This window comes from Carcharodon carcharias, chromosome 12 (assembly GCF_017639515.1).
Source record: "Carcharodon carcharias isolate sCarCar2 chromosome 12, sCarCar2.pri, whole genome shotgun sequence".
Classification (NCBI taxonomy): Eukaryota; Metazoa; Chordata; class Chondrichthyes; order Lamniformes; family Lamnidae; genus Carcharodon; species Carcharodon carcharias.
The window spans coordinates 77,817,596-77,844,278 of NC_054478.1; the positions used below are offsets into that span (position 1 = coordinate 77,817,596).

The window sequence follows — 26,683 nt, forward strand, 5'->3', positions numbered from 1 at the left end:
GAGTATAGTAAAGCGTTAAAGAAAGGACTGTTGAATGTTGCCCATATTAAAAAAACATCCAGTGGTCAGAAAACTATCTTGTATATTCAGAGAATTCTTTAATTATGTGAGATGTGAAGACCCACATTTTCATATTGCTGTTTTTTTCCCAAATCAAAAAGGCCTGCATTTATATCGTACCTTTCATGAGCACTGGTCATCCCAAAATACTTTATAACCAATTAAATACTTCTAAAGTGTAGTCACTGCTGTAATGTAGGAAACACAGCAGCTAATTTGCACATAGCAAACTCCAACAAATGATAATGAGATAATGACCAGATAATCTGTTTTTGAGATGTTGATTAAGAAAGAAATGCTGGCCAGGACAGGATACTAGGAATAAATCTCCTGCTCTTCTTCGAGATAATGCTGACTCAGAGGCAAGAGTGCTATCAACTGAGCCACAGCTGACACACAAAAATAATGGTGAGCAAAGATGCAACAACTTGCCTTTATATAGCACCTTTTACACAGAAAAATCAGGAGGAGTGGGGAAAGAAAAATCAGACAGTAAGCCAGTCAGAATGAGTTAATTTATCTCCCAAATCTAACACTGAGGTGCATCATATGCTTGTTAGGAAACAGAGATAGTTTAAGTATGTTATATTTGTATTTGTGGGTGTTAGAAATGAGTTTAGCTTTGGAGTTTAAGTTTGATTTCCATTTCTGTATCTGTGTGTTAAGAAAAGTCAAATGGAGTTTTAGTTTCAATTTAAAAGGCTGCTTGCATTTCTAATGAGAAGTTTACGACCCCTATAAAGTAAAAATAAACACACAAGAGTAGAAATAGTGCTGTTGCCTAGCAACAGGGGACCAGATAAGCAGGCTCCTCCCACAGACACACATACTGAACTAAAGAAACAGCAGTTTTAAATTCAGTTGAAGCCAGGACCCCAGAGAGATTGGGCACTGGGAGAGGAAACTGCAGATTTCCCAAAATAACAAACAGGTCCCAAGCTAAAGAAAAACCCCAAAAATCGAGGAGAGTGGAAGAAGGGAAAGTTCAAAGGAGACCTTGCAGTCAAAGGAAGAACAGGAACCTGGGAAAAGGTCCTGTTAAGTGAAATTAAGAGTGAGGGGCAGAAAGGCCCCAAGCTTCAGATTTAAAGAGACAAAAGCTACAGAAAGCAGATTTAAAGCGAGAACAGCTTGTAAGAAGCAAGAAAGTCCAAAGAGACAAATGAAGGTGTGTAATTCTTTGCTAAGGGCATGTGAAGCAATGGTATACTGTTGACAGCTCAGACAGTGAGAGAGAGTGCGTGGAAGACAGCTTGAATGCTTGTAGCGACCCAGGGAAGAGGAACATCAGAAAGAGAGTTCAAAACCCTGGAGGTGAACCCTTACACAAAGCGTCAGTGAGAAAGTGTTGGGTTGGGAGAAGATTCCAAGGTGCGGTTGTAGTGTGGAGATTGGAAATCCTTGTGTGAAGGAATTCAGTGAGACTGGGTGGCTCACAGTGTGACAAGCATCTGGGAGGAGTTGAGGAAAGATCCACTGCATCTGGTTGAGGTGGCATCTGTCACTTGAGATCAGAATGTGGTGTATGTGACCATAGGGTGTCATTGGTTTACATGGACTGTGTATTTACTGTGAAGATTAAAATATAAGACAGCTTTTGTAACTTGTGTTATCCTTACAAATCTGTATACATCAGTAAAGGTATAGTTATGGGTGAAGGAGTATTGTAATATAGTTCATCTTTTCTTGTTGAATAAATATTTTATTCTTTTGTTAAAGGTTCATCAGCCGACTCCTGTGCCTCTGTTCAGTAGCTGCTCTCCATGTATCTACACAAACAAATAAAAGTTAGGATCTATCAAGCTGGGCCCCACTCTCGGATCAGACTTATCCAGGGGTAACCTCAGCTGGGGATCACAACAATGCTGTAACCATATCCTATGGCCAGCTGAAGCTGGAAATATAGTGCAGCACATTTACCTAAGCAGCTTCCATTTTAAATGCAGACAAAAGAATTTAGAATGGAAGTGTAAAACAATGTGCATTTATACAGTGCCTTTAATACAGAACAAAAGTGACAAAAATGGATGCCAAACCAATGAAGATAATATTAGGAGGGGTTGACCAAAATCTTGGGAAAGAGGTGTGTTTTAAGGAGGATCTATAAAAAGGTGAAGGATTATTAAAATGGTTTTAAACTGGGGACAGAATTACATCTGTCTGACCAGATCTACTTATCACCCACCCTCTAAACACTTCACGAAAGACTACTTGATTCCCATTGTGAAAAACCACAAAGTATTGTACAGTTAAACCAAAAATTGTATTTTTTCTTATTCTTTTAAAATTTATTTCATTTACTCACCAGTACACATTCACAATAGCTTTGCTGTTTACAGCATTGACCTTTGAGGCATACGAATGTACCACACACTAGACAAAGAGCTGGATCCTTAGGCACCTTTGAACAGTGAACACAGGCTTTACGATGATAGTACTGAAAGATGGTATTGTAATTCTCCGGTAGCTGAAGAAGACATGGTAAAGACCACTGTGGATCCTGAACAAGTAGACTCTGTAAGTGAAAAGAAAATGTTTTGAGTCTCAAACTTGCTTTGCCACTATTTACAATAATATGTGAAGATCACAACCTTTATTGCAATGTTTTCCTGAGGAAAACATCACTAAAAGTTACCTGCAATCTCCATTAAGTGAGACGTGAAAGTTAAGGCTTAAAATGGTTGACTTGACTATCTTTATCAGAGGCAATCCACTGACATGTATCTTCTGGAAACTCTCAATGGAGTCCACAGGGCAATGGATTCTTGCTGCTGATCATGGCTGACTAACAGTCTTGTTAAGAGTGGGAAACTAATTATTCCTGTGCTCTGAGAATCTTTGGGTTACTGTCCAAAGGTGGCAAATTCTCTGTGACTTTCTCAAATTCTTCTTTCTAGAAAGTCCCCAAGGAGTTCTCATCAAAAAAAATCCTTCCAGATAGGTTACTTAATCCTCCACAAGAAAGTGGAGGGTTTGGAATTCAAACTGATGCTTGGTTAGAGATTTTTTTTGGCTTATGATTTGGTGTTGTTATGGTGGGAGGCAGGGGTACTGTTAACATCCTCAGGAGAACATCTACACTTTGTTTTGCCTATTACTAATGTGCAGTCTGGAGGGTACCTGGTGCCAACAGCCATTGCAGTTGCTTCAGTGTTGCAGTTCAGGGATCCATGAGCTGGGGAAACCCTCTCTGATGTAAATCTCATATTTCTAAGGTAATAGATATCCTCCAATAGGGATCAGTTATATTCTGCTCGTGATGAATATAGAATAAGCTGCCTCTGATTAATACAGAATTTAGTGTTGTTGTCTCAGTGCCAACAATTTTTGGCCAAGAGTGGTTGGTACCATTGGATTCTTAGCAACACAATGTCCAAAGAATCAGAGAATCTTTGGAATGGCTCTTTATTTTGTCTCACTCCACCTTCCTCTTTAACCATAACCCTGCAAATTTTCCCTTCAAGTATTTATCTGATTCCCTCAGATTACTTTTGAATGTGCTTCCACGGCCCTTTCTGACAGTGTTTTCCAGATCATCTCAGCTCACTGTATATTCTTTTTCATCATGTTGCCTCTGTTTTTTTTGTCAATTTCCTTAAACCTATGTCCTCAGGTTACTAACACTTCTGCCACTGAAAAGCATCTCATCATTTATCACAATACTTCATGGTTTGAACGCCTTTATCAAATTTCTTCTTAACCTTCTCTGTTAAGAACATAAGAAACAGGAGCAGGAGTAGGCCATTCAACCCTTCGAGCCTGCTCCACCATTCAATAAGATCATGGCTTATGTTCTACTTCAACACGATTTTCTTGCACTATCACCGTATGTATCCCTTGATGATTTTAATATGTAGAAATGTATTGATCTCAGTCTTGAACAGAGTCAATAACTGAACCTCCACAGCCCTCTAAAGATTCACCACCCCCTGAATGAAGAGATTCCTCCTCATCTAAGTCCTAAATGGCCTGCCCCTTATTCTGAGACTGTGTATCCTGGTTCTTGACCAACACCACCCCACTCCCATACTAGGGGAAACATCCTTCCTGTATCTACCCTTTCGAGCCTTGTAAGAAATATGTATGTTTGAATGGGATCATTTCTCATTCTTCTAAACTCTGTTGTGAGGACAACCCTAGTCTTTCTACATAACTGAGGTTCCTCATCCTTCTATATCCTGTCACAGGCCTTAACATCCTTCCTAGAGTGTGACATCCAGAATTGAACTCGATACTCCAGCTGGAGATAGCCAGTGTTTTGTAAAGATTAGTGTATTTGCTTGCTTTTGCACTCTATGCTTCTATGTATAAAGACAAAAGTCATGCTTTTTTTTAATCAAGGCAGCAACTCACCACCACCTTCTCAAGGGCAATTAGGGATGGGCATTAAATGCTTGCCTAGCCAGTGACACCTACATCCCACGAATGAATAAAAAAAACAACCTTCTCAACTTGTCCTGCCACCTTCAAAAATTTGTGCACAAATGCCTCCAGGTTTCTCTGTTCTGTGCAAACTTCAAAATTGTACCATTTAGGTTAAATTGCACCTCTTAATTCTGCCTACGAAAATATAGCATTTGACACTAATATGCATTAAATTTCATCTGCCATGTATTTGTCCATTTCACCAGTTTATGCCCTTCTCTTTGTTTATTCAGAGTTGCATAACATCCGCAAGTTATCAAATTATGTCATGTATACCCAAGTCCAGGTCATTAACATTTATCAAAAAGACCTGTGATTTCAACACTGACCCCTGGGGAATGTCACTGTATACTTCCAAACAATCTAAAAACTCACTGTTCATCACTAGTCTCTGCTTTCTGTCCCTTAGCTAATTTTGTATCCCTACTCTCAGCGGCTTTAATCACATGGACTTCAGTTTTGCTCATAAATCTATAATCTGGTACTTTATCAAAGTCCATATGGACATTAACTGCATTATCCTGATCAACCTCGTTTCTTCATCAAATATATAATTTAAGGTAGCCAAATACAATGTACCTTTAGCAAGTCCATGCTGGTTTTCATTTTATTAACCAAAATATTCTCAAGTGCTAATCAGATTATTCACTTTAAAAGATTCCCCATGACTCATGTTACGCTGACTTATCTTTAGTTGCTGGGTTTAGCTCTCTCCCCCTTCTTTGAATAGGGGTGTAACGTTTGAAATCTTCCAGTCCTCTGGCACCACTCCCATATCTGGTGAAGATTAAAAGTAAGTAGACAGAGCTTTTGCAATTTCCCCCTTTACTTTCTTCAGTAACGTAGGGCAGGACTTTCCCATCGGCGAGCGGGGCCCACTTGCCGCTGCACAAAATGACGCTGGATGATGTCAGGCGGAACTCCCAACGTCACTGCATCCTATTTAAATTTTCCGGTAGGCGGGAGCGCAGCAAAATCAGCTGTGCGTCCACCGACCTGTCAATAGCCAATTGAGGCCATTGATAGTCATTTAGCTAATTAATGGACCTGCCCGTCCAACCTTAAGGTTGGCGAGTAGGCCAGGAGCCCTGGAGGGAATTAGAAAAAGCATCAAACCTCATCCACGGGCGGGATGAGGTTTCATGTAAGTTTGAAAAAATTTTATTTAAGTTTTTGTAAAAATTATGGACATGTCCCAACTTAGGTGACAGTGTCACATGAGGGGAGGGGACTTGTCAGGGAATTTTTTTTTCTATTTTTAATATTTTTGAGAGTAGAGCCAATCTCCCTGAGGCTGCACTTAGCCTCAGGGAGATGAATGCGCTCTTTTGTGCGCATGTGCGAAAAAGCGCACACTCGATATAGGGATTCCACCACCCCCCTACCCCGGCACAGGGAGCTCGTAGCGCTTCCGTGCGGACATCGTGCTGGGCGGGCCTTAATTGGCCCGCCCACGTAAAAAGGTGCTGCCCCTGATCGGAGCCACGCCTGTGCATGCCTGCCATTCAACTTCGCCCCCAACGGGGGAAAATTCTGCCCATGGGATGCATCTCATCTGGTTGGGGTGACTTTTCTACCTTGAGTCCTGCCAATTTTAAGCATTACCTCTATTCAATATCTCTACTACCTCCTCTTCTACTTAGAGAATGGCAGCATGCTCTTCTTCCATGAAGACAGATGCAAAGTACTCATTTAGCACCTCAACCATGCCCTCTGCCTCTTCAAGATCTTTTTGCTTCATAATCAATCCTACCCTTTTTCTGAACACCTTTTCACTATTTGGCTGTGGGAGCCCTGCTGTCAGGACTCCTGGCTCCACGGGTGACCTTTAATTCCAGGACTAGCCCCAGTAAAGTGGAAATCCTGGTCCCCAAGAGCTGCCAGGGGGTTGGTGGGGAGGTGGCAGGGTCCCCATCTTGCACCCCCTGCCTGATCAAATGGCACCACCCCACTGCCTCAGATATCGTCTCTGTGTTCGGAGGCATTGAATTCTGCTCAAAGTATCTCCAAGGAACAGGGGGCAGGTATCTTGGAGGGGGCTACCTTTGGGAAGAAAGGAAAGAAAGAGATGGTTGAGGTAATACTTAGGAAATTGATGACCTGGTTGGTCTTTTGAAAATTGATAATCCCAAATTTTACTTTTTTCCGTAAGTTTTGTACATTTAGAAAAAAATTAGCTGTGACATAAATTGTTTAAAATGAAACAGTGCACCATTTTTGTTCGAACAATTCAAAACTTTGCTATATCTGAAGGTTTGCAAATTTGCTCCTTAAAATGGCTGCATAATGCATTCTAATATTTAAGCAGTATATCAATTCTCTTCACATATTGAAGCATTTTACCTGTTTTTTTTAATATATGTTCTTCCACAGCCATCACTTTTCATGTTGATACAGCATCTGCTACTGCTCCAGCTGTTAAGATCTTTCATTTACTTAAATGTCAGCTGTGTTAGTCTTTTCATACATTCTCCATCACACCATGTGAAAGCCAAGCTAATCCACTTGGACTGCTCAATCAAGATTGCTTTTATTCACTGCCTATCGTAGCTCCTCCATCAATTGATTTTGAAACTGGGGTGACCAATGCTCAAGTGATTTACTGCCTTGTGAATGCTAAGACAATATACTTCTTAGCTCTGAAGCAACTTTATCTAATAGATCAACAAGGTCAATGTTTCAGGAGTTTCTCATTTAAAAAAGCAACTCTCTGGAAGGTTCACATTAATATATATTTTAGCTGGAAAATTAGATATCTGAACTCAACTGAAAATGGTGAGCCTGAATAGCTATATTCATTCATTTGATACTGTATGCATATTAATGATCAAATAATTCAGAACCAGACCTTCATTGAGGAGAGCTGTCCAAACATTTGCACTTGAATGTATGGGTCGATGTTGAGATGACCTTTATTTAAATACTCAATTTAGAGGGATAGAGGCAATATAATTTACTATTCCTGTATTCCCTGACTCTGGGGAGGGCTACATATTACAAAAATTATTAGGATATAAATATACCAAATAATCAGCTAAGCTTTCACTTTACAATGCTTCCTATCTACATTTTATAAAACTGAAACAGTAAGCAACGATTATACTTCATGAGCACTGTATGTGCACTTTTTCACCCTCCCCCATTCTTCTTCCTCTGGGCTATGTCAGACCAAAGGTCTTCAGAAATGGAGATCAGCAATTATCTTAACCAGCTGCTCTCATCTTCTCTGGGAAAAGTCATCATTTACAATAATGTTTGGTGTTCCTTTCGGAATTGAACTCCCTTGAGTCACTTAAGTAGCAACATAAGAGTTTAACAAGGTTGTAGTCTGGCAGCTTGAGTGGAAAGCAGCTGATTTTCAACTGGAATTTAGAGTCAAGTAAATGGCATACAAATCAAAAAATGAAAATAAGCAATTATGAAATATATTACAAAGTAGATTTGCTGTGAAAAGCACAAGTTAATCTTACCATTACTTGTTCTGAGTGACTCTCTGCAGAAGTCGTTACTTCCAAGCACCACTGAGATATAATATCTAGAGCTGCTATTGGCCATTCAAGGCAGGAGGAACTATTGACCTCATCACTTGACTGAAGAGAAGGCGGCAGTAACCCAAGGTAGCTGGCAAGCATCCCAAATTCCTCTTCTGTTCGCTTATAAATGAGGAGAAAAAAAGTCATTTTTACACAGACCATCTGTTGTAATGAATTGCTGAGGCAATAAACTATAAAACACATTAATCTGGCATCAGTCATTAAATGCAGACAGGGCACTTTCCTGGCAGCATGATTTCATGATGATGATGATGATGATGCACTGCTAATGGAAAATAACTAGGCAGATAGGACAATTGACACTCCAATCATTCACAAAATATTTTGATATGCTTTACATGTTCCATAATTGCACAAAAGGTTAGTAAAATCTTTTAAACAAATATAAATTATGCATATTTTATTTGTCATTTTTTTGTAATAGAATAGCTAGAAAAGTGAAGATAGTATAAGTGAGAAAATATTTTGAAGATCACTCAAAAGGGAAAGAAGTAGATAAGCATTAAGGAGTAAACACCTATTTTAAGAACTTACACTGAGATGACTATTTGAGCTGGAAATAGGTTTAATGTATCTGATAGTATAATTTACTTTACATAAATCACTGAATATTCACTCATGACAGAATTTCTTGGTCATCAACTGCAAACAATTACAAAAATTTGTAGTATATGAATAGTTGGTGTCCACAGAGAGCTATGACACAAAGTAAAAGCAAGTCAAACACTCTTCTTGCCAAACAGTTACCACTAAGCAAAAAGATAAAAGCAAAATACTGCAGATGCTGGAAATCTAGAACAAAAACAAAAATACCTGGAAAAACTCAGCAGGTCTGACAGCATCTGTGGAGAGGGATACAGTTGACGTTTCGAGTCTGTATGAGTTCTGATGAAGGGTCATCCCTCTCTGCAATCTGCAGATGCTGTCAGACCTGCTAAATTTTTTCAGGTATTTTTGTTTTTATTCTAGTTACCACTAAGCACTTTCCCGTGGTAGTAATTAAATCTCAGGTGTTCAGATGTTTGCTATAAACTAGTTTTTGCTAACAATATCACCTGAATCTGATTAGAAGTTATATTTTCACTATCAGGTAGCCATTATTCTCAATTTCATCACAGATTAGTTGACAGAGAATTCTCTTTAAATGGAAAGCTAAGTGTCCACGTGCTTGCTAATCTTGTTCCAGTGCACAGGTGATAGTACATTTTCCTAACAATAAAACTCTGGATCTGAACTTTCAAATTTGAGAGACTATGCAAAAAAAAAATGAATATTTAAGATTTGCAGACAGGCACAGTTATACTCAAAAAGATGGCAGAAAATAATTTTGAACTCAATGCAATTTTTATTACTAGGAATCCACAGGATTTACAACAACATACCAATGTGTCAAGCAGATTGTTTCTGCTAGTTTTTCAAAGGCACACAGCAACATTAAAAAAGAGGATATTCTTCCTGCTGTACATTTTATGAAGGTATGAAAAACTGCTTTGAGATGTGTACCAATGCTGGACAATGGCTTGTAAATGAGATTCAAACCACAGAAAATTACATTACAACTTGCCCTAACTATGCTTTATAGTTTCCTGTTGGTACCATATTTTCCCCTGCTAACATATTCAACACCAGGAGTATGATTGCAACGAAGAAACAAAAAAGCAACAGTTAACCATTTATGATTATCTAATTGATATCAGCAGGTCCTGTAATACTTTCCATTTAGAACATCAATTTTCCTAAATAGAAAGTAATGTTGGATTCTGAGGTAAAAAATCTGTACTTCTACCAGTTTTTAAATGTAACCATTAATCTCTGCTCTGTGAAAGTAGTGTTGAACTCACCAATCAGATCCCAACATTGTCCATGTTCGCTACATGGCAGTACAGATCAATTGGACCATTAAGATAAAAGGGTCAAACCTTCGTCAATCATAATAACTTCCATCTTTCCCCTTCATTAGTCTTCTTCCTAGGTATTTTATCCACTCCGTCTAGTCTTATCTTCCTTCCAGAGCCATCCGCTGTACTAAAGGTCTGCTTATGTCCCTCAGGCCCACGCTGAGTGCTCCCTATGCGGTTCAGCTCCCTTCCACCAAGGTTCTCCCAAATACTTCAGACCTTGTTTTGTCCTAATCCTGGGTACAGTTGTGTTCCAGTTCTGCCCTCTCCCATGACTGACTTAAGTATTCCAGCTTCACTCCCCTTGCCTGATCTGAGCGCAGCAGCCACCTCTACCGAAATCAACCCTGACTGCAGCCAGCTTCACTGTTCTCACCTAAGTCTGTCGGTTGGTGGAAAGTAAACATTGGAGGGCAAAAGATCTTTAAAAAGGGAGACAAAGTAATACAGAAGCAAAGATTAAAGAGATAAAGATAAAGTGAGCGACAGTAAAAAACATGAACAGACATAGAGAGGTCATACCAAGGAAAAGAATGAGAAAGAGAGCCAAACTTAAGAGATGATTATTGTTATGATTCCAGCTGATGTTACTGCTGGACAAGACAGGTCCCAAGGTGGAACTTGACTTGATAGATCCCAACTGTTATTTTTTATTTAGAAATATGGAGTGCGGCTACTGAACAGAGTCACAGAGTCTGCTGATTAACTTTTAACAAAAGAATAAAACATTTATTAACTAAGAAAAAGATTAACTATATTACATTACTCCTTCACCCACAACCATACCTTTACAGATTTGTATGGATAACATAATTTACAAAATCTATCTTATATTCGAATATTCACAGTAAGTATACTGTCCAGGTAAACCATTGGTGACTTGTGGTTGGCCACACCACACTCTGAAACCAAGTGACAGGTGCTACCCAAAGCAGATAGATTTCTCATCAACTCCCCCTAGACAAGTCACACCATGAGCCAACAGGTCTCATAGAACTCCATCTTTCTCCTGAGGGTTTCTGATCTCAATGTTCGAAGTACTCATCTCCCAAACAACGCTTTCACTTGGACGTTTTCAAAAAGCATCCACCTCCAATGGTTTGAACTCTCCTTCCAATGTTCTCCTCTCCTGGATATCTATATCCATTCAAGCTTTGCCTTCCATATGCTTTCTCAGATATTCAGCTGTGCCACCAGAACACCACTGCCTCACAGACCCTAGTAAGGAGTCACCCACCTTTGGCTGTTTCCACCGATCCTCAGGCTTCTTGCAAGTCCATTTCGCCTTGATTCTGCTCCCTGCAGCTTTCTCTCTCCAATTCGGAGCCTTTTCCTCTGCTCCTTACTTTCAATTCCACGGAATAGGACCTGTTCCCGATTCCTGTTCTTGTTCCTTGACTTAGCTGTCTTCCTCGGACCATCTTCTGCCCAACTCTCTGATTTCTGGGACTGTTTTTCTTTGGGACCTGCTCTCTGCAGCTCCCTTCCTGCCTTCCCTGGCACCTTGTTTCCGTGGGCCCCCTGTTGCTCGACAACAGTACAGTTTTCCCAACTTTGTTTTAACTTCCCTAAGCCAACTTCAAAGGTTGTAAAACCTCATTGGAATGCCATGAACACAAACAACTCCAGATCTGCTGACTCCATCTCACAGAGAAAACATTAAATGAAACTAGACCCAGGTTTCACCTTTTTAACACACAAATAAAAATTTATCAATAAACTTAAACTTAAAGCTATAGCTTATTCCTAACACTCACAAATACACATTTAACTTAAAGCAACCTCTAGTTTCTAACACTATAAAATAAAGTGCAAATGGAATTCAGGTAGAACAAGAGGGAAAAAAATGGAAACTATTCACCTGGAGTTTACAATTTTAATAATGGTGAAACTGTCAGTATTCACCTTCATTACTCTGTGAAACTGCCAGCAACTGCTGGAGTCTCACATGTACTCTTAAACATGGCTAGCCAGAGTTGCTCTCAGTAATTCCCAGCTCCAGTTGACAAATGGCAACTTTATTTACTCCACTGACAAAAATGCTAAACTCCAAGCATTCCGAGTCTAAAACCTGTCAATCCTCCAAGCCAGTTTCATGAAGTACAGATAAAAAAACGAACTAATCTAGTTTCCTCAGGAAAAATTAAATTCTAGCAACAATAGTTTGTTTCACCTTGTTTCATGTGACATACCAACACAAGGAAATAGTTTCAGCAAAGCCAGTTTATAATTTGCAAGGTCTTGAAATTTCTACATGATTAAACAGGTCAGTTTCAGTCCACCAGAAATGGAGTTCTGTGGAGGAAACCTCGAAACATATATAAAAAATGAATACTGTGAGAGAACCTCCTACTACTTTGAGACAAGGAGCTGCCTGCACAGCACCAGTGGCAAAGGCAGACGGCAGCCATGATGGGCGCCGTCGCTGCCTTGCTGATTAGGGCAGGCCATTCAAACAAATCCAAGGTATAGGGCTGGACTTGGCGCTGGTTGGTCTATCATGCTTCCACTTTTGACAAAAAGAAGTGAAATTTCAAATGTCTCTGCAATGAACTGGACAATTTGGGCACTAACATGCACCAACTTCGGGTTCAGCAAATTGAAGACTGAAAGTTGCATTCCCAATCACACACGCCCTTTAACAAGCTCCTTAAGGAGCTTAATGCCCAATAGTTGGCGGAAGGTGGGTTGTATTATGATCTCTGTCAAAACCGGTAATTTTTTAAAAAAATAGGAATCTGAAATCCCAGTTATTTACTGAAAGAATGAAGCCACGAGATTTTGTGCTTGCACACGAGCAGGGTAAAGACCTCATCCTGAGTGAGTCACAGCCGGTGTGAGTGTGGGTATTGACAATTTGGTGCATAGTGGGAATTGAACTGAGGGTGGTCCTGCCCTGCTGCAGCAGTAGAGGCTACAAGGCAGAGAAATGACTGGTAAATAGTGGGTAAGGTTGGTAAGTATTTACTACTTTTATCGCTTATAGTTTAAGGTCTTGGACCAGGCAGTCCAAAAGCAACAGGCTGGTAGTTCGGGAGTCCCCTGGGGTCCCGCTTGCAAATTGGTATTGCATTTGGCAGGCTGAAGAGGGTGCTGGTTCCTCCAGGGAGTGCAGACAGAGCCAAGCTTCTGGCACCACAAGCAGCCTGTCTGTACATGAGGGGAGGAAGAGAGGAAAAGCAATACTAATAGGGGATTCTATAGTCAGGGTAACAGATAGGTGCCACTGTGACCGTCAACATGACTCCAGGGTGGTGTGTTGCCTCCCTGGTGCCAGGGTCTGGGATGTCACTGAACGGCTGTAGGGCATCCTGAAGGGGGAGGGCAATAAGGCAGAAGTCATGGTACATGTTGATACCAATGATGTAGGTAGAAAGAAGGATGACGTCTTGCAACAAGAATTCAGGGAGTTAGGCAATAAACTGGAAAGCAGGACCTCTCGGGTTGTAATCTCTGGATTACTCCCAGTGTTACATGCTAGCGAGCGCAAAAAAAGGGGAATAGTGCAGATGAATACGTGGCTTAAGAGTTGGTGCAGGAGGGTTTTAGATTCCTGGATCACTGGGACCGTTTCTGGGGAACGTGGGACCTGTACAAGTGGGACGGTCTACATCTGAACCAGAGCAGGATTAACATCCTTGCGGGTGGGTTTGCTAGTGCTGTTGGGAGGAGTTTAAACTAATTCGGCAGGGGGAGGGGACACAGAATGTTAGCAGAATAGGGACACATCAGAATACAGTAAAACAATCAAGTCAGAGGAAGTACAGCTGCATTAAGTTTCAAAAGAGTAAAGCAAGGCTGGATGGCCTCTACTTTAATGCCAGCAGTATTACAGGTAAAACGGATGAGTTAAGGATGAGGATTGACAAGTGGAAATGTGATATAGTAGCCATCACTGAGACGTGGTTGAGGGAGGAGCAGGATCGGCAGCTCAACATTCCGGGATATAGAATCTTAGGTGAGACAGGGGAAGGGGTAAAAGAGGAGGAGGCATTGCATTATTAGTTGAGTCAGTAAGGAGAGATGATATCTTGGAGGGGGCATCGAATGAAGCTTTGTGGATAGAGCTTAGGAATAAAAAAGGAGCACCCACATTGTTAGGTGTTTATTATAGACCCCCAGATGGTCAGCGGGAAATTGAGGAGCATATATGTGCACAATTTGTGGAGGTGTGTAAAAACAATAACAATAGGGTAATTATATTAGGTGATTTCAACTTTCCCAACATTAATTGGGATAGACATAGTGTTAAGGGCTTGGATGGAGTGGATTTCTTGAAATGTGTACGTGAGAACATTTTAAGTCAATATGTAGAGGGTCCAACAAGGGACAGTGCAGTGCTGGACCTAATTCTGGGGAATGAAGCCGGACAGGTGGCTGAGGTGGTGGTGGGGGAGCATTTTAGTGATAGAGACTGCAACATGGTACAATTTAAGCTTGTTATGGACAAAGAAAAAGACAAGTTGCAAAAGAATGTTTTGGATTGGGGGGGAGCGGATTTTAGTAAATTAAGGCAGGATCTGGCCAAGGTAGACTGGGAACAACTACTTGTGGGGAAATCTACAGAAGAGCAGTGGGGGGTGTTCAAAAAGGAAATGGGGAGGGTACAGGCTCAACACGTTCCCTCTAGGGTGATAGGAAGGAGTAACAAGCCCAGAGAACCATGAATGACCAGAGATATTCAGGATACAATGAGAAGGAAAAGAGAAGCTTTTAATAGGTACAAGGGGAGCAAATCAGCGGAGGCATTAGCGGAGTACAGAAAGTGCAGGGTGGAGCTTAAGAAAGCAATTAGGAGAGCAAAGAGGGGATATGAGAAAGCTCTGGCTGGTAAAAGTAGGAAATATCCCAAGATATTCTATAAGTATATCAATGGGAAGAGGATGACCAGGGAAAGAGTAGGGCCCATTAGGGACCAAGGGGGCAATCTATGGGTGGAGCCAGAGGACATCGGTACAGTGCTGAATGAATACTTCGCATTCGTCTTCACCCAAGAGAATGAGGATGAAGGTATGGAACTTGGGGAGAGGGACTGCAAGGCTCTTGAGCAAATTGATATAGGGAGTGACAAGGATTGGAGGTGTTGGCAGGCATAAAAGTGGACAAATCTCCAGGTCCGGATGATTTGTGTCCCAGACTGCTGAGGGAGGTGAGGGAGGAGATCACGGGGCTCTGACCCAAATTTTTAATTCCTCTCTGCCCACGGGAGGTGCCAGAGGACTGGAGAACAGCTAATGTGGTTCCACTATATAAACAACATAGATGACTATGTGGGGCATAGGATTAGTAAGTTTGTGGATGACAAAGATTGGCCGGGTGGTTAACAGTGAGGTTGAGTGTCTTGGGCTACAGGAAGATATAGATGGGATGGTAAATGGGCAGATAAGTGACAGATGGAATTTAACTCTGAAAAGTGTGAGGTGATATACTTTGGAAGGAGTAATTTGACAAGGAAGTATTCAATGAATGGCATGGCACTAGGAAGTTCTGAGGAACAACGGGACCTTGGCGTGTGTGTCCATAGATCTGTGAAGGCAGAGGGGCATGTTAGTGGGGTGGTGAAAAAGACATATAGGACACTTGCCTATGTCAATCGAGGCATAGATTACAAAAGTACGGAGGTCATGTTGGAGTTGTCTACAATCTTGGTGAGGCCACAGCTGGAGGACTGTGTGTAGTTCTGGTCACCACATTATAGGAAGGATGTGATTGCACTGGAGGGGATGCAGAGGAGATTCACCAGGATGTTGCCTGGGATGAAACATTTAAGTTATGAAGAGAGGTTGGATAGACTTGGGTGGTTTTCGTTGGAGCAGAGAAGACTGAGGGGGCGACCTGATTGAGGGGTACAAGAATATGAGGGGCACGGACAGGATAGATAGGGAGCAGCTGTTCCCTTTAGTTGCAGGATCAGTCACGAGGGGACACAAGTTCAAGGTGAGGAGCAGGAGGGGCACGAGGTTTAAAGGGGATGTGAGGAAAAACTTTTTTACCCAGAGGGTGGTGACGGTTTGGAATGCGCTGCCTGGGAGGGTGGTGGAGCCAGGGTGCCTCACATCCTTTAAAAAGTACCTGGGTGAACACTTGGCACGTTATAACATTCAAGGCTATGGGCCAAGTGCTGGTAAATGGGATTAGGTTGCTAGGTCAGGTGTTTCTCACGTGTTGGCACAGACTCGATGGGCCAAAGGGCCTCTTCCGCACTGTGAGATTCTGTGATTTCATGGTGTAAGACAAAAGAAATTTTACTATACAAGAGACAAACGAAGCAAACACTACATCTTGAGTAACCACCCATATTCTAACGTAGAGTATAGGTGATTAAAATATCAACATAAGTTAAAAATGAATTAACAGGCTAACTGCAATCAATTTTAAACTATAGATTACACATTAAATGGCAGATACAACTAAGACAGACAGATCTTACAAATTGGCTTGGCAGTCCACTCAGCATATATATCATCAATCTCAGTTTTAAAAGTCCTTCAAAATTCTGTCTTCCTCACAAAGAATTTCAGCTCCTTTTCTAAGATTTACCCTGATTGTCAGCCAACAGCAGCGCACAGCCAACCCATGTTCCATAGGCATGGTCTTCATAAAAATGGCACATGTCTGCAAAACCTCTTCAACTCTGATTAGGATAGTCCAGATGGCATAGATCCAACAATGTTTTCTTTATGTAACAGAAATAGCTGTAGGAACTTTATATTTGCTTATTCCCAACTTCTGGATCCAGCCTGTCTTCTTCAGTCTGCCTGTACAGCACACTGCGATCAACATCTGAGCGCTGATGGCTCTGTGTCCTTTTTATACAATTTCACTCTCCCCATAAGTATTGGTTTCCGATCTCAGTTTCAGTCTTAGTTTCCTTAGCAATTGCAAGGGTCAATTTCCTTTCTCAGTTTCCCTTTCATTTAGAGTCTACCTCAAAAAATTATAAGCTTTGAAACCACAGATTCCATCACGGTTGCCCATTCTCCATTTGCCTTGACCCTGATTGTTTATGCTGGTTCCCACACATTTTAAATTTTTCTGCGGTGTAATGAGATTTGCAAGAAATTTGAATGTAACTTTATACCGGCATGATAGACATGGGAATAGATGCATTTGTAGATTTATGTTCTGGTTGTGCCCATGGAAAATATTCCAGGCCGAGCTAATTTGGCACAGAATGGGAACTGACTTAACAACTTTCTCGACTCCATTGCTTGATTAATGGTTGTTTTTACCAATAAAGCCATCCGAAAGCATAGAATTAAACTTATTCCATTCGTTCCTTTGTAGAAACATAATATTAAATGAAAAATAAATGAATATGGCAAATAATTAGTGAGACGGTATTTTTAAAGAACCTTATTGCCAGATTGTATTTAACACAATACATTTTCTATTTTTTAAAGTTAAGGTTAGTTAATGAAATAGTATATCACATTTATGCTAATTAGAAGTGTGGCTGAGATACCTGACAACTGGGAAGATCATCACCAAACAGGTGGTGTTGAAGAAGGCTTGTAGTCCTGAGGAAAGGCAGACAGAACTGCTGGATACTATATTCAATGGACTGAGGAGACCAGGCACTGGTACTAAGCTGATGAGTTAAAAAGAAAACACAAACTCTTAAAGAAAGCAAGCAATTTTTAGGTCATTTTAAAAAATAATTGACAGAATTTTATGCTTGCTAAAGATATTTAAAAAATGAACACTAGCTTTCTATTTCAACAACACAAATTTTATAGCAGCCTTCATGTATGAAACATAAGACGAAGTATTCAACTATAATTCGTGTACTCCATATTATTTGATATTTTAAAAGTCCTACTCTGTTTGAGTTCCCAACTTATAGCACAGGCTAACATATTCAAATTGTCAACCATTACCAACAAAAAAATTAACATACTCAAAAAATATTCAACAGATTCTCTCTCTTTGTACTAAGCTTAATTCTTTTAAGTTTATGGCTTTATCTTTATTTTCTATGCCACCTGCAAATTATTTGCTAGTGCAGCAGGCTGTAATTTATTATACAGTTGAGTCATTTGCTATTCTTACTTGCTGGGTGCAGCTGTTAGAAACTGTTGGTACCTTGAATTTAAATTGTGACTGGGTTAATGTTATCTTATTTCATGAAAGAGATGCTATGTTTCCTGTACCTGAGATAATGTTGATGTATTTAGAGTCTACATGTTGTACAAGTATTTATTGCAACCCTCAAAAGGAACTAAATCACGAATACTGGCTACTCTCAGACTCAAATGTATTGCACCTTACTTTTATTTCTCTTCAGCAGGTACATTAACTCTTTCTAATAAATTAATTCAACAAAATAATGCAAATATCATCCATAACTTCTGTCTCCATTCTTGCCTCAGCCCATATGCTGCTGAAGGCCTCCAGAATTACCTACTCCAATGCTTTCCTGGATGGCCTCCCATTCTCCACCCTACATAAATTTGAACTCATCCAAAGCTTTACTGCACCTATCCTAACTCACACTTGTTTACCCATTTACCCTTGTGCTTGCTGACTTATTTTGGCTCACTGTCTGGGTATGCTTGGTTTGAACATTCTTATCCATATCCAAAATCCCTTCATGGCCTTTAACCTCATCATCTCTGTAATGGGCTCCAGCCCTCCGAAGAGAACTTGACATTCCTCCAACTCTGACCAATTTCTTCTGCCCCACCAATGGTGGCCATGCTTTCAGCTGTCTAGGCGCTAAGCAATGGAATTCTCTCCCTAACTCTCTATCCTCTTTTAAAACCATCTTTAAAAAAGTCTACTTCTTTGACCAAGCTTTTGGTCACCTATCCTAATATCTCCTTATGTGGCACCGTGTCAAATTTTATCTGATTATGCTCCTGCGAAGCACCTTTGGGATGTTTTACTATATTAATGGTGCTATATAAATGCAAAAGGTTGTTGATTTAAAATTTTGCTGCAATATGAGTGGATAGTTTTTGTTAGAATACACTAGGGGAAAAATTGAAATTGGAAAGCAATATCTTCATTTAATGATCCTATTATGCTAGAAAATATTCAAAGCAAGTTTTACAAAGGAGAAAAAACAGACTTATCTAATCTGGAATAGGAAAATTAATGCACAGATTCAACAGTCATAATGTAAATAACAGATAATAAATGGTATAATAAAAATATACAGGAGCATTATGCGCAGTTGAGCAATGTTATGTAATATGGCTATGGGCTTGTTCATTATGAGTTTGAGGGTGTCTTATGTTTCACGTATGTTGAGCTAAAATATGTTCACTCCATCTTGCTCTTGGCAGAACCAGAGATGCGCTGGGTGTGAAACTGTTTCACCCATCATACATCCCCAAAGTTTCAGTCCATTAGTTTGTGGCGCAGTTTTATGATTGCAAGAGAAACTTAGTGGAAAAATAATAGACGATGACACAGACGGATAAATTTAATACAAAATTTGATCTGAGGAAGGTCAAATTATGCAACTGGAGGATGTAGCTTTAGTGTAGCAAGTTTAGAGACTAGGTCTGCATGTGTGGGTGCACGGAGTGTGTGCACGCAAGGTGTGCGCATTTATTGGGGGGAGGGTTGGCGGGAGGGAGAAAAAGAGAGAAGTTATTGCAGCTAAATTTATGGGTGAGGTAGTTTTCAAATATGTTATCAGGTGACAATTTTTTTTGTTAGGTATAGATATTAATAATGCTGTGAGAAACTATCATAGCAACTATGGGCGGAATTTTCGGCCTGTCGGGGGGGTGGGCACCACCTAATCTCTGACGGGCGCGGAGCCGATCCCTGCCAGCGAAGCGGGCTGCACCGCCATGCGCAAGAAAGAGCGCACATCTCCCTGAGGCTAAGTGCAGCCTCAGGGAGATTGCGTGGACTTTGAAAAATATTAAAAATAGAAAAAAAAATCCCTAACATGTCCCCCTCATGTGACATGTTCATAATTTAAAGAATAACTTTATTAAAATTTTTAAAATCCTGCATGAAACCTCATCCCGCCACTGGACGAGATTTCATGTTTTCTCTATTTGCCACCGGGGCTCCTGGCCTGCCCGCCAACCTTAAGGTTGGATGGGCAGGTCCTTTAATTGGTTAAAGGATCATGTCAATGACCTCAACTGGCCATTGACAGGTCGGCGGGCCCGCAGCTGATTTTGCTGCACCCTCTCCTTCCTGAAAATTTAAATGGGGCGGGATGACATCGGGAGTTCTGCCCGATGTCATCCCGCGTCATTTTACGTGTTGGCGAGCGGGCCCTGTCCCCTGCTCGCCAACGGCAAAATTCTGCCCTGTATGTCTAATTTTTAATCACTAGAATGCAACTGTATATCATTTTTTGGGTGGAATGTGATCAAAAAGAAAGTTGAAATTGCGGAGAAAGGTTTTCCTTCTGAAACCTAGGAAGAACAACGTGAATAGTTAGGATTCTTCAAATATGTAAAGCAACACCTTAGAGGGGACCTTACAGTGACACTGGGTAAAGTAAATCTGAAAAAGATACATCAAGGCAGCAAGAGGGCATGGTTTCACAACAATGAAAGACAAATGCTAAAAAGTATTTTTTTCTCTACAGAGCTTGCGCGATTGACAGGTGGAATGGTGGCAACTGCATGCCAGAAAGGTTTGTTGAGGCAAGATACAGAACATGCATCACAATTCTACATACAGCTGTGGAAACCATCATTCATTTCATTCATCTTTCCACAGAAATATATCCTCCGTTCAATCTGCCACCACAGCATTTAGCCACCTTTATTATCCTTGTTGGATTACTATTCCAGGTTTTGGTCATTCTTTATAAAAGTGAAGACTTCCTGACATCAGTCCTAAACTTGCCCTTTACTGACTGTATTTTTGGGCTGAATTTTACGCTGAGCAGGCAGGCATGTGTCCAACCTGCTAGGGCGTAAAATGATGCGTGATGACACTAGGCTAGCGTCCCGACGTTATCACACACTATTTTGATTGGTGGGCGTGTGCGGGAGTCTGTAACACACCGCCGACAATTGACAGGCCTATTAAGGCCATTAAAATATTAATTGAATGCAATTTTTCACTGCCCGTCCAACCTTACAATTGGCAGGCAGGTGAAAAGCCCAAGCGGCCTTTGGATTTTTTATGAAACCTCATCCACGGGCGGGATGAAGTTTCCAACAGGAATTAAAAATAAAATAAAAATTTTGAAATATAATTTATAACATGTCCCTGCTCATGTGACAGTCACATGAGGGGACATGTTTTTAAAATTTGTAAATCCTTTATTTTTATTTTAAAAATCTTCAGCTCCCTGAGGCAGCTCTGTGCCTCAGGAAGCTTTCTTTAAGCGCACCTGCACTTGCCCTCCTCCCGCCCCACCCCTGCAGCGCTCAGCGTTGCAGCGCCTATTTCATGCTTGCTGGCCATTAATTGGCCAGCCAGCGTGAAATCAATGTCTGGACCCAACTGCGGGTGGCAGTCGGCTTTACAGCAACTCCCAGGCCTACCTGACAAGGTAAAAATCCTGCCCTTTGTGTAATATAAGAGACAGTCAGTTTAACTTCTATGCATAGGATTAACCATTTAAATGGTTATGCATTCTATGCATAATATTAACCATATTATTCCATTTAAAAACCTTGATAATGTCCTGCCTCATTCACCTCTTTCTAAGGCTGCATAATGGGGGTTATTTACGTTTTCCTCATAGCCATGTTATCTGACACTAGAGATCGGTCTTTTGGTTCTTATCTATACTGCTTCTAAGGTTTGAATGTTTTCTTTGTCCCCATGACCAGGAGTGCACTAAGCAGCTTCAATATGGTGGTCCAAAGCTATGCTCCACAGATTTCATGATAAAACTCAACCTTCTGTTTCATTTACAGGAAAAGATAATAGCAAGATAATGCATTTAATATTTTGGAAGGAAATAGACTGAAGGGTCTTCATCAAAATTCACTTTAGGATGTCAAATGTAGCAAGTTCACAGAATACATTTATCTTAATGTACATACCATCGATACTTGATCTGTGTCACTTGCACGGTAGAGATTTCCTTTTGACAGTTCACAGATTATGTGGCTAAGTAATACTTCCCAGGATTTATCTGAATTACACATGGTCTGTCACAGTTTAAAAATAGAAGAGATGAAAATAGTCAGTATAGTACAATATATAAATACATTTAACCATTATTCTAGGAAAATATACCAGACACAATATCATAAGTAAGAACAAGTTATTTTTTGATGTGTGCTGTTGGTACAGAAAGAGCTTAGGCACGAAGGTATGGGTAATAAGGGTGAGAGCATTAAGTAAAATTACGAATTTCAGTAGCTTGAAAATGACAAAACGCTAATCAGGAAACACTGAGGGACTCAATAATCATTGCCTTTGCTCTTGGCCTCTTCATGCAGTGCTTCCCTTATGGTCTCGGATGAGGTAGAGGCAGCCTGCTCATGTGCCTCTGCTTGCAGCTGAGTTGCATATGGCGGTTATCCTTACCATGGAGGTGTCAGCGGGGGCACCTCCAGAGGCTGCTGCACCAGGCTCAGCTGCACAGATGCACCCTTAGTCATAGAGGCCCATGGAGGAGTGGCACCCTCATCCTGACTGCCTCAGCCTTTGGGTGACATTCTGGATTGCTGGATGGGACCAACAGCTGGAGCGCAACTGGCATCCACTCCATGCATCTTTGTGCCATCAGTGCCACTGACTGGTCAATGCAACAGTGCTGGGCATGAATTAAGTACATGTCCATGCTAACATCTGCCTTCCATTGATTTGCAAGATAGTTGCCACTATAATAGCTGCTGTCATGCTTTTAATCTGTCTCAGGCTGAACTAAACTGAATGCAACTTTGGCATTCTGGATGACCTTGAGCTGAGCTGAGTCAACCATATCCTCTCCCTCACCAAGACCCTACTTCTACCTCTGTAAGATCGTCCATCAACATCCCTGCCTCAGCACTTCTGCTGCTGAAACTTGCATCCATGATTTTGTTACCTCCAGACTTGACTTTTCCATTGCTCTCCTGGCCGGCCATCCATCTTCCACCCTGCATAAACTTCAGCTCATTCAAAGGTCTGCCATATCCTATTTCAAATGGTGCCATTCATGTATTAACCTTGCACTCCCTGACCTACATTGGATGCTGGACAAGCAAAACCCCAACTTTAAAGTTCTCATCCTTGTGTTCAAATACCTTTCTGGCCTTGCCCTTCCTTATCTCTGCAATCTCCTCTAGATCTGCAACTCCCCTAGATCTCTGTGCTCCTCCAATTCTGGCTGCTTGTGCATCCCCAATTATCTTTGCCCTTCCGTTGGCAGCTGTGCATTCAGCTGTCTCGGCTCTAAGCTCCGGAATTCATGCTCTAAACATTTGTGTCTCGCTCTCTCTCCTACCTTAAGGTGCTTCTTACAACTTATCTCTTTGACAAAGTTTTTGCTTACTTATCCTAATACCTCCCCATGTGGTTCGGTGTCAACTTATATCTGATAAAGCACATGTGAAGTGCTTGAGATATTTTACTAAATTAAAGGTAAGGTTGCTGTTGAATATGATGTTTCTTGTGGTCTTCACTTCCCTCAGCATCTGCAAAAGGCAATCATCCTCGGTAATTTCAATGTCCTTATCCTCTCTTCTTTAAATTCATGCTCTCGTGTCCTTCCTAGATCTCTCCTTCCATATAAACTTACCTGCCTACATTCATTGCCATCATCATTACCTCACTTTCTCACATGACTTCTCCAATCCCACGGTGTAAGTAACAACAATGACACTTCTGAACACTTCCTTGTGTCCTTCATTACCCATATCTCCCTGTCCTCCTTAAGCTCCGTTTCCTGCAAACCTCGCCTGGGGAAAAATCTCTCTCTAGTGGCTTACAACAACACTTCCAAACTCTGTACTGCTGAAGTTTCAGTCCTCCATTTCCCACGATATTTCTGCAGCTGATGTTTTGCTTAACCATACCCTTTTCTCCACTTTTGAAGACATTAACTCTGCAAAACTATCACTGCTTTTCATTTCTGTTTTTTATGATGTGGCAGATGATATGTGCCTGGTGGATCAAATCTACGAGGGAAAACTTGATTATGCAGTCACAACAATTTTTCAATTTGTATTTTATTTTGAGATGCATACTTTGAATTCAGTAGTAATAAGTCCACCAACACTTAGAGATTTTTTACAAAACTAAATTAAACATTTATTAACAAAAGAAGAGGTTTCAAGCACATACCTAGGTCTACAAATTACCAATATAATAACTCCTAAAACCCCTAATTAATCTGGTTTCCAGTTACACCCCCACTAAGGCTACAGTAAAATCAAATAGATTTAAAGACACAGGCAAAGCCACACAATGCCCCTGGACAGTTGAATTCAAAGTGATTTTTCTCAGCTTCGGATCCTATAGACAGCAACTTGATGCACAGAAGCTGGAGGCTTTTCACACTTGTGTTAGATCTTAGAATGCCTTCCCCCTCTGACACACAGCCTCAACACCTTTATACATGTTTCTCCCTTTTTATTGTAAATTCCATTGTTTCCATATGTTTTTGCAATTTTACTTTTTTCATAATATAGATCTTTTCATAATGTCCATATTATCAGTAACCTTTGGGAAAAATAAACACACTGTTTTGGCTTAGCTTCTTCTGGCTAAGTGTAACATTTCACCATCTCTTTGAAATTCAAACTATCCTAATATATCTGTAAATGCAAATTTTCCTCACACCTTACATTCTAAAACTTTGGCCATGTTTATGTATTTAGCATTTCAAACCTAGTTTCTTGTTGATAAACCTCCAGACCAGCTGTCTCCAATTCAATTAAATCCCCTACCCCCTCCCCCAGACACATACACAGAAACTAATCCAAACCTCACTATTAATCCATTTTTACAATAAATCACAATAATATTAGGGAAATTATTATATTTCCATGACACAGCCTTCGACTTTATTCAGTTAAATTCAAGGGGTCCAAATGCAAGTGTACATGGTGCAAAGCTAGCTTAGCCAGCCATTGCCAATCTGGTCTGACCACATCAAGCGCTAAAAGACCTTTTTCCCCTCTGGTAAAATGGCTATCCAGTCTAGTAATATTCTGTCATGTAAAAATGACTCCAGACTCCTAGCTTTATTACCAACCATCACATTCAACTCGGCTCCTCTATTCCCTTCACCCTAACAAGGGCAAGAAACTCATGAGGTTGTCTTCAAGATGGAGACTATCTGATTAGCTGCATTAAGTCAATATCCGCTCAGTCTTGTTCCCACTTTGGCCCTGAACTCTGGTCTCTCTCTAGTCAGAATCATAGAATCTTAGAGGCCAGAAGGAAGCCATTCGGCCCATCTGGTTTTGTGCTGGTTCTTTGAAAGAACTGTCCAAATTAGTCCTATAACCAGACTTTTCCTGCAAATTAGTCTTGAAGTATATGCCAAATTACCATTTCAAAATGTCTATAGGATCTGATTCCATCACACATTCAGGGAGACCAGGTCTCAACAACACTGGGTGAAGAAATTTCTCATTTGCCCTCAAGTTCTTTTGCCAATTATTTTAAATCTATGACCTTTGGTTACCAATCCAATTGTCAAAGGAAACAGTTTCATCCCACTTGCTCTATCAAAGCTCTTCATAATTTTGGATGTCTCTATTATGTTTCCCCTTAACCTTCTCCTCTCCAAGGAGAACAATCCCAGCTTCTCCAAATCACCGAACTTCTTCCTCCTTGGTATCATCCTGGTAAGCCTTCTCTGTATCACTTTCTGGGTCTTGACATCCTTCCTAAAGTGTGGTGCCCAGAACTATGCACAATACTCAATCTGGAGACCTAATGGTTTAGCATAACTTTATTGTTAATCTATTCAATGCCTTTATTTACAAAGCCAAATACTCCATACTGCCTTACCAACTTGTTTCGCCACCTTCAAAGATTTACGAATATGCGGTCACAGGTTCCTCTGTTCTTGCATCCCCTCTCAAAATAGTACCATTGTGAATATAGTGCCTCTCCATGTTGTTCCCCCCAAAATGTTTCACTTCACACTTATCTACAATAAATTACATCTGCTTCGAGTCAGCCCATTTCACTGGTCTATGTTCTCTAGCAGTATGCTACTATGCTGGTCGCTACTTACTATATTGTCACGTTTTGTATCATTTGCAAACTTTGAAATTGTACTTCCTATACCCAAGTCCAAATCACTTGTATATAACAAGAAAAGCAATGGTCCCAGTACTGACCTTTGGGGGACCCCAGCGCATGCTTCCCTTCAGTCAGAAGAATACCCGTTCACCACTTCTCTCTATCTCCTATCCCTTGGGAGATTTTTGACTCAAATTACCAATGGCCCTTTAACACCGTGTGCTCTATCTTCCAAGTAAGTTTGTAATGCACCCCCTGCCATTACTAGCCTCATCTCATACATGAGAACAACTTTGTGCTGCCTGGACCCCAGTCCCTGGAACACTGATAACCCAACTTCCCTTCCTAGACCTTACTTTTGCTGATATTCAAAATGATTCCCTCAACTCAGGTCCTGTCCCACTACCTTTAAAAGCATTGTTGTCAGTACCCTCCTCTTTTAAACTCACTCTTTACCATTCCATCCTTGCAATTTGCACTGCCGGTGGTGTCAGACCCATGCCTCCTACTTCCTTCACAGCTGACAAGACACTACCAATCTATCTGTCAAACCAATCAAACTGCCTCCCAGTTTTGCCAAACCCCGGGTTCCTCATATCCATATAAAATGCCTGGGATGTA

At 40.8% G+C, this 26,683-nt stretch overlaps 1 protein-coding gene across 6 annotated transcripts in view; it reads right to left on the reverse strand.

The window, feature by feature from the left end:
* The window catches only part of ubr3 (ubiquitin protein ligase E3 component n-recognin 3), a 345,071-nt gene that overhangs the window by 19,368 nt on the left and 299,020 nt on the right, over window positions 1-26,683 (reverse strand). For 5 of the 6 annotated variants that reach the window (XM_041201112.1, XM_041201111.1, XM_041201114.1 and 2 more), the window contains 4 exons: window positions 21,919-22,026; window positions 17,403-17,528; window positions 7,956-8,138; window positions 2,366-2,575 (listed from right to left, as the gene is read on the reverse strand). In XM_041201112.1, the coding sequence (XP_041057046.1) occupies window positions 2,366-2,575; window positions 7,956-8,138; window positions 17,403-17,528; window positions 21,919-22,026 (627 nt within the window). Of the gene's footprint in view, window positions 1-2,365; window positions 2,576-5,114; window positions 5,263-7,955; window positions 8,139-17,402; window positions 17,529-21,918; window positions 22,027-26,683 lie in introns of those variants that run through there. The other variant, XM_041201116.1, reaches the window with a different exon arrangement.